The sequence below is a fragment of the Pipra filicauda genome, unplaced genomic scaffold, assembly GCF_003945595.2.
Source record: "Pipra filicauda isolate LSUMZ 115617 unplaced genomic scaffold, ASM394559v2 scaffold179_size1759329_pilon, whole genome shotgun sequence".
Classification (NCBI taxonomy): Eukaryota; Metazoa; Chordata; class Aves; order Passeriformes; family Pipridae; genus Pipra; species Pipra filicauda.
This window is the reverse complement of record NW_024104286.1, coordinates 131149-139991: the sequence shown is the minus strand read 5'-3', so window position 1 is coordinate 139991 and position 8843 is coordinate 131149. Positions and strand designations below refer to the sequence as shown.

The following is an 8843-nucleotide window of genomic DNA, read 5'->3' as shown; positions in this document are numbered from 1 at the left end:
GGCTTTTGGTAGGACAAAGAAGTAGCAGTGCTCTGAGTGGATACCCAGGCAGCAGAGAAGGGAGTTGCTGAGAGAGGCTTTGTTTGGCTCTTAATGCATGATCCTCCCTGTGCTGGAACAAAAGGGTAAGCAAGAATGCAGTAAACAGCTACCTGCCCAGCCCTTTAGATCCAGAGGGGAGAGAGATGCTCTGTGGGGAGGAAGGAGAAACATGAGGGTGGAGTCAGAACAGGAGAAATAAGAGGAGGTAGGATGACGGATAGTGGGGAGGTTGGGGGAGGAATCAGCCCTGGCTGCAGAAAGCAGCAGTGAGTGACTTTTAAGTGCACAAGAGTGTTCACATGGGAAGTTAATGCAAACCAGATCACCGTGACTGCTTCATGAAAACATGCCCTGTAGATCATAGGTTGAAATTGAAGGTCATCTTCCTCTTCTCCTCAGATCTGTACTTTGTGGTTTTGCATTTTTTTTTTGTTTTACCTGAAAGCAGCTTCTCAGGTTTAGGTTGGATAGTATGTTAATAGATAGAAATGGTTCTTTAACACCAGATGTGATTTTAGGGAGTAAAACAGCTAGAGAAAGGACAATTCACAGAACAAAGATCAGTAACATTCATTTCTTTATTGTCTATACAGGGAGACTAAAATTACAAGCGTTGCTAGAGTCACAGCCTAAGCAGACCACAATCTACATGATCCTTTACTCAGTTTGTGCTGCTCAGAACCACATCTGTTTAGCTGCATGGAAAACATTAATAGTAATTTATTGCTTTGGCTGACAGCAGCAGGGAAAGCATTCTGGTTCCTTTCAAAATTGCCTCAGCGAATGATAACGTTGCTGAAGGTTTAGTCACTTGCTTGTCAAGGGCTGGTACAGGAAGGCAGGCAAACTGGAAAACCTAGTATTGCACAGCAGAGAGCTGTAGTTCTCACGGCTGGGCAAATTGATACTTCCTCCACCTCCTGTTTCTATGTAGCTAGTGCAGCCGACGTCATTTGTTCTTCCAAGGAATTCCCCTTATTAATCAGTGTTTTGAGATCACTTCTGTGGAAACTATCCCAACTCTCCCTGTTAGTGTCTCCAGCCTCGTATCAGAGCTATTACTGACCTGAAACCAGAAGGAAATGAGTTGCCTCTGTGCTTGCTTTAGAGTCAGAGGTCCTCGCACAGAGACAGAAGAAACAAAAAGGCAAAACTCTGCTCAGGAGCATGAGATTATTGAATTAAAAGAAGATAACGTGGAGGAAAGCGAGGCTGATCATGACAAGCCTCTAAATGCTCCAACGAGAAAGGTAAGAATTTTACTTGCTCATTAGATCTTTGCTGTTGGGGAAAACACTACATAGCAAGAGAAATGACACTTTGCAGAAACATCTTGCTGGGGTGGTTCAATTGATTGTTCAAGGGAGAGGGAAAGGAGCTGAAAACGTACTTTTTTTCTTCTTATCCGTGAGATGTTCTGATATTGGAGTGTCATTTTAAGTTTTAACTTGGGAACTAAAGTTGCAATTGATACTCTGAGTTTTGCTTTCTATTTTCATGTGCCATCAGTGGGATTGGGCTCAAAATCAGAAAGGAGAAAAGCTGAAATCGGTTTTAAACACAGGCTTCCCTTCAGTACAAATTAACCAGAAAACAGTGCTGCCAAAACAAGAATGTCCTCCAACAGAGCATGCAGGATTCTCTTTCTTTTTATCTTTGAGTAATTCAGAGTTACTAACCATTATGAATTTGTATTAATAGAATGCTCCAAAGCCTCAGTCAAGACCAACTATGAGTCCTGAGGAAGGTAGCTTCCAGTACTTAGCTTAAAGCTATGGAGCAGACTAATGCTGGCAGAGCTATAATATATGTTCACGGGTGACTGTTGTACAATGATTTACATTACTCACTCAAGGAATATTTGTGACAGAGCAAAGATGTTTCCCACTTTTCTCTAGGCATGGCTGAGCCCCCCGAGAGCTGTCTGTATAAGTCACACCACCCCTCCCTTCCTGCTCCTAGTGGAGTAACTGCAACTGCTTCCTTGTGCAAGCCCCACTGATCATCTCTGTGTGCTGATCCATTCCACTGGCTGGGCAAAACCCCCATTTATTCTACTATATCAGGGGTCAGCTACTTCTCCTCTGGTCTGGTAAGCTGAATCAGCTTGCTGCAGGGTGAGACAAATTTGAGGGAGGTGCAAAGAGGAACGGGAGAGGGTGGAAGAGAGGCAGGGGTGAGCTAGATCTACTTGGCTATATTGCAAAACTTTACCCTTAAGTTTATCCTTCCCCTTCCCAGAACTGAGTTTTCATTCAAGCTCTGTTTCTGCTGATTCTGGCAATTGGCTTCCTTTCCTATAGCGACTGCTGGAAAATTATCATGCTTTGCTTTCTGCTTAGGTGGCAGGTTAATCAGAGCTGCCCTGCCCAGGGAGAGATTTTTCTCTGCTGCTGTTGCTTCCCCCCAGTAGTCTTGTGATGCCTATGGGCAATGTCCAGAGGCTCTTGGACTAGTTGTGGAGCTGCAGGTTTTCTTGAGATCAAGGCAGTATGCTATGTGTGATTAAGAATTACATTTTGTGATAATCTAAATATGTGGCGGCTCAATCGAAACCTGGACTTGACAGCTGTCTGTCTCAACCAATATTACTATGTCTGATTTCAAAGTTGCACTCTAGGCAGTAGTTACTGGCTTTTAAAAAATTTTTAAATACAAAATGATATGCTAGTGTTAAGTATTAAATTGAAGCTTCAGTCTTCTAACACATTTAAAAATTAAATTAAAAAATTTATAGGTAAACATAATAACAGCTGAAAGTATGCTGTAAGTCAAACCATATTCAGTTTCTGCTCTTTGTTCTCCACCAAAGCAAAGTTCTGTGTGCAGAGATGTCTGCAGAGAGTGTTTCCCTTTTTCTGCCCCTGCTCCTGGAGAAATGACTCTTGTAAGATCTTTCTGTAAGTGTTTGTTTTCTCTCCCTGACCCCTTGCCACCCTCACAAAAACTTTTAGCCAGCTGGTGGATTCAGTAAAATTCAGTGAAAGCCTTTCTGTTATGCTGGATTCTTAGAAAGTTAAAAAAGTAAAGGACAGTAGCCTGGATTAGTGTCTCCCACCAATCTGCACATGTCCCAGACAACCTTTTCCTTACTTGTACTAATGTCAAAAAGGATGTGGAGTTTACTACTGGGTTTATGATGGATGGAGAGGGGGAAGGAGAAGGAATAAAAAGGCAGCATGGTCTACTTATGAATTCAAACCCTTCCTTCAGTCTTCTGGCTGTGGAACAAAGCAGTTGAAGTTTTTTGTTTTGCTATGTCACCTAAGTGAGGTTTTAATTGTTTGGTTGGTTTGGGGGTTTTGTTTGTTTTATAATATTCATACCACTAAGTTAACTAATTAAAAGATTAATTTTTTCTATGGTCTTAAATAGTATTAAAAATTAAACATCAGGCAAGTACTGTCCTTTCTCTCCCATATGAATGTATATGTGTACAATTGCTTTGGAGACAGTTTTCTTGTGCTCTCCTAGAATAGGTGAGATTCCCATTAAACTCTGTTAAATATATTCAATAACCTTCAAGTTTCCCATCTTCTGCAGAAAAAGGCAGTCAGCTATAAAGGTCTCAGTTATTTTATTGTGGATTTAATGCAATAGCATCTATTGAATAGCAGCCCCTTTGCTTTGATGCTGGCACCCAGTAGCTATGCAGATTGACATCATCAACATTGCAAAGGTGAATGATTTTGGAAATACCTCTATAAACACCCTTTTGGTTGGGAGAGATGACAAACATTAAAAGGACAGCTTGTGGAACATGCAACTCAAATTCCTGTAGTTAAAAATAAAGAGGGAGCCAAGAATGCACCTTTGTAGTACTTTGACTCAGTTGGCAACTCAGTTGGAAATTCTGCACAAATGGGAATTAAACGTTTTTCTTTCAAGTAATCGTCTGACTGTGAAAGTCCTTTGCCTTCTGCAGGTCCACATTCCCACCTGCAGCAGCAGTCAAGGGTGGGAACCCCTGGTGTAGGGCATTTGCTTACCAATGTGGCTTTCCCATCTATGCGGGGTTTTTGTTTCTAAATGTGACAGTAGAGACTCACTTCAATATTTTTTTCTTGCCTTATTTCATTAATCAATATGTCCTTCCCTTTTATACCTAGGAGAGAGATCATTGGAAGTCCTGCAGGAGTGTAGTTTTCTGGAAGTGTAAACTATGGATGGTTATAACTGCAATATTTCTAGTAATCTTCCTCGTCATCCTCATCAGCCTAATTCTTTATTCTAGTAAGTGTCTCACTCTTGGTTACAGTAATACAAATGTACAATATGTACAGTCTAATATAACACAAATGTAAGAGCAGCATCCTTTAAACTCCTTCATTAAACTGCTGAAGGGACTGGGATACTGAGTGCAGAGGCTGGTATGTTGAGTAATGGATGTGAGTGGTTTTGTCTTAGCATGCAACAAGCAACTTGTATCCTGATCAGGTGGCAATTCCAGTTTGTAGCTAAGTGAGAAAATGTTATAAGAGATACAGGGATGAGGATGGAAATGATGTTTGTCATGTTGCAACAAGTGCCGTGGATCGCTTAGATCCCCTCAAGTGGTGGCATTGTCACTCAGGCTCCCAGAGCAGCTGACTTTTCCTAACGGGGGTGGGTGTTTGACCTCCACGTGCTGTCACTTCTCTTCAGGTGACTTGCTGTAAGACTCCAAGCCCAGGGAGCTGCTGGCTCACAGATTTGGCTAGGAATTTTGCTTTAATATATAGATGTAGGGGTTCATTAATATCTCGAGATGGCATCAAGAGAATAAGCCACGGGCTTGTTCCCAAGGAATTTCTTTATTTATTTAGGGGAGCAAATAAGGGAACTTGGCCAAAGTTCAAAAGGACACCACACAAGCTAGACAAAAATGTTTCACCACAATACTGACTCAGCATATATTATTAATCCAAGAAGGTTTTTTTTCAATACTTCAGCTAACTGGAACTTTTTCCTTTTCTTTCTATCTCCTTTTATTATTAGATGTTTACACAGATGAGGATGACTATTGGGATCCTGATGCACTACTAAACAGTGGAAATTTTCACAATTTTTCGGGAACATTGGAGTTAATGTGTGGTCTCCCACACTTTTTCTCTGAGGACATTACTAAGAGGGTATGTCTTGATGTGGTTCTTGGCAACGTTGATTCTGCTTACAACATAGTTTCAGTGTTTTTCCTTTCAAGAAGTTTCTGTTTCTCTGTGTAGCAAGTCCACAAAAAAATTGAGTTGTACTTCTTAAAGTCCTGATCTAGAAAAAAAGTGTTGTCTGCTTTTAAGCACAAAAAGAGCATCTGATTTTTTTCCACCAAATTCGACTAATGGTTAGGACACAGTCTTTACCTTTTTCACAGAATCATTGAATAATTTAGGAGGGGCTGGTGGAAGTCATCTAAAGCCAATAGGCGCTCAAAATCCTGTGTGCTGCTGCATTCTTTCATGAGTACACAATGACAGCCTGGGTTTATAGCTGCAATTTCCATCAAGCCATCATGGCTCTGAGTTACAGCTGAAATAAGCTCAGCAGGCATGACAGTGCTCATTTAGACATTGTGGAAAGGGAGTATCAGTAGAGAAACCCTTCCCTCTACCATTTAAAAGTTAGAAGAGCTTTTTGGTACTAATTAAATCACAAACCTAACGATGTGAATTGCACATGGCAACATGAGCATACACTTTTACATCACCCTGAATGCCTCTATTGTGTTAAGGTTATATAGCAATCACTCAAATGTGCAATTAACTTTTCTGTCAAATTTAAAAGGACCGTGTACCTCTTCCAGGGCAGATATTTGCTGAAATCTGACCTTCAGTAGCTGTGTTTATGCCCATAAGATACCTTCTAGGAATGAATTGCTGTGCTTTCTTTTGTGCAGAAAAGAGAGATTGAATAGAAGAAATATGTTTTTCTTTTTTTCTTTTTTTTTTTTTCTGTCCCAGCTAACAGAGGTCTACAGTTCATCTCCAGCTTTAGGACGTTACTTTAGGTCAGCTCAAGTGATTTCTTTCAGGTAAGCAATTTGTCACCAAAATTATCTGAAAATTATAGGCTTTTGATGAAATAAACACATAAGCATGTGTATATATAGGTTGTTTAGGGGAAAGTTAGGTTTATAGGTAGGCAAAACTGGTCAAAGGATTCTCTGGTGTAAATGGAAAATGCTGCTAATAGTATATGACAGTAGTATTTTGTTGCTGTAAAGTATTCATCTCTGTTATTTTGGGTTCTAATTGCAGCCCTTAATAAACATATTCAAGGATATTCATTAAAGGGAAAGTTAATTGATGGAGACACTTAAAAATGAAGTGGCTTAAATAGTCTTAAATAAATGAAACAGGGTTCATGGGGAGGAGAGAACTGTTTTGTTTCCAAAAGAGGTAAAGGCAACAGGAATATACATACCTCCTGTCATGGAGAAATAGCATAGAGGCAAGGGAAGACAGTCAGAGAGCTTCCCCGAGGAGTTCTGAAAAGCTCAATTACAAAAGAAATTAGAAAGATGGGAGAAAATCAAGGAAAGTAGATTCACAAAGTCCCAACCCTTGCAAGGGCAAGGACAGAGATAGAGCTACTCTGGGATGTGGCAAAGGGCAGTCCTGAAGTCACTTAGCTCACTTGAGGGAATATGCTCCCTTGCACTGCCAACCTTGGGCGTGCCAGCTCTGTTCCATGGTGAACTGTAGCTTCTAAGCCTTATTTCCTCTATGCCTAAAAATTATGATTTAGACCATCAAGTACAAAGGTCTAGTTCTGCATATATATTGATCAGCTGATCTCTCCCTCTCTGCCTCTTTGTGTGTCTCTCTCTTGCTGCCTCTTTGTTTTATTTTCTCACATTCAACTACTTTTTGTAATGTTTATGTTCTGTGAGCACAAAATGTAACTGTTGAATTGTAGACAGTGGATGTAGAACGAAATCTCCAGAGGTGGTCTCCCATTCACTGGTTTGTGTAATCCACTCCAGAGCTGAGTTAGGAGCACAGCTGGGTGGTCCCAGGTACTGCTGGCAGGAGAGCAGACCTTTCTGCAGGTTCCTAGCTAAGCTGTGTACATGCTATTGCAACATCTCTTATCAGTGTGTACTTGCGAAGCAGGGGTGCTGAAAACCACACCCGATTAGGACACATGTCCAACTGCCCTTTGTGCATTTGAAAACATGTCCCTGGCTGGCTTCAAGTACATATCCAGTTTCAAGAGCTGTTCTGAGAAGGGAGGAGGTCGGAGGAGGAAACTGGAAGCTTTGATGACAGTTTTCTTTTATAATGCTTTTCTTTAGAAAACATTCTAAAAAAAAAATCCGTGTCAACATTGATATGTAAAGACAGTCTTCTCAAAAAAAAAAAAACATCCAGGGGAAGCTTGAAGGCATTCATACCTGACTTTGTTTTTCAGTAATGAAAGCTCCACTGTAATTTATCAGCTAGTGTTTTCTGTACCACCAACAACAGAAGGATTTATGGAAAACATTATGAACCCAGATTTTATAAGGAACATTTTACATCAAAATATTTATGATGAAGATGATACTTTTAATCCTGAGACATCTGAATGTGACAAGTTAAAGCTTGACCGAACTTCTCTCACATGTAAGTGCTGTACATTATAGAAACTGTTTCTTTACAAAGAGCAGAAGCATTTTATGGTAAAGAAGGGAAATAATTCTAAAAAGTGTTGATATTTGTTAGGAAATATATTTTGCACAACAACATTAAGAACACTGTAAAATAGTTTTGAGAAAGTCCTGCTATGCATAACTTATTACCGAGGATTCAATGTCAGGTGCTCTGATGAGAAAGGGAATAGTGATGAGACTGGTCAGCTATGGACTCCAACCAAACTCCTTAAATCTATTCTTACATTTTTTCTATACAAAGAAATTCTCCTCATGTGTGTGTGTACCATAGCGGGGAGACAAAAAATGAAAAATATTTATCCTTATTGTATATTGATTTCTGAATGTTTACAAACCAAATTTTAATCCAAGTAAAACAGGATAAGTAATTTGAGATTCAATTTCTCAATTTTCTTTTTCACAATCAAGGGTGAAAAAGACTCCTGATTTTTGTCTTTTGGAAGTTTGGGTTTTTTTGAAAATTTATTATGCACAGAGATACCTTTTAAAATCACCAAATATTCATTCTCCTAGGTTTTCTAAGCAGTGATTCCGATGACTACCAGTGACTAGCCAGCGATTCCAACAAATTTATATTTGTCTTGATAGAAATGCCAGTATAAAAGTCCCATGAGCTTTGCAGTTATAATGAAAACAATGCACGGAGCTTCTTCCCCCACCCCCAGTTTGCTAAGCCAAACTTATGTGCTTTCAGAACAATCCTAGGCCAAAGCTTCAGCATGCAGTGTATATCATGATTAACTCATATTAAAGTTTCATTTTAATTTTAATATTGTACTGTTTTAACTTTCAGAGAAATGATGGAAAAGTTCCTCGTCTTCATCACCACCGAGAAGAGATCTCCTATCTGTTAGTAATCCCAGGGCAGGGAGCTATTCATTAGGTAGAAACACTTCTAAATACTGCCTGTGATGCAATATTGTAAATGGAATATGTGACATATTTATAACAGTGTTGCACTCCTACACCACCACTACCTCCTTCTTAATTGTCCTGATACCTCACTAATCCATTTTGCTCTTGTGAAAATCATATATCTTCTCTGATGCATGTTCTGTTGACTTTGAAAGCTCTGCTTTGTCTTGCCTTTTGTTTAAATCTGAATGCTCTGTGCAAGCTTTAAAAGTGGTCTTGCACATGGCTTTCTTCTTCTCTTGGTTTATCCAAAATT

At 39.7% G+C, this 8843-nt stretch overlaps 1 protein-coding gene across 1 annotated transcript; it reads left to right on the top strand.

Annotated features, from left to right (window-relative positions):
- Positions 1-1030: 1030 nt before the first annotated feature.
- CUNH3orf52 (chromosome unknown C3orf52 homolog) lies at positions 1031-8512 on the top strand. The gene is made up of 6 exons (XM_039379864.1): positions 1031-1292; positions 4152-4275; positions 5020-5153; positions 5979-6049; positions 7432-7625; positions 8466-8512. Coding segments are annotated over exons 1-6 (693 nt in total). The 5' UTR covers positions 1031-1124; the 3' UTR covers positions 8468-8512.
- The last annotated feature ends 331 nt before the right edge of the window (positions 8513-8843 follow it).

Bases quoted from the DNA above. Each gene is read 5' to 3' on its own strand.
- CUNH3orf52 (XM_039379864.1), top strand. From the start codon at position 1,125: ATGAGTTGCCTCTGTGCTTGCTTTAGAGTCAGAGGTCCTCGCACAGAG. The intron at 1,293-4,151 runs GTAAGAATTTTA...TTTTATACCTAG, and splicing joins TAAATGCTCCAACGAGAAAG to GAGAGAGATCATTGGAAGTC. The intron at 5,154-5,978 runs GTATGTCTTGAT...TTTCTGTCCCAG, and splicing joins CTGAGGACATTACTAAGAGG to CTAACAGAGGTCTACAGTTC.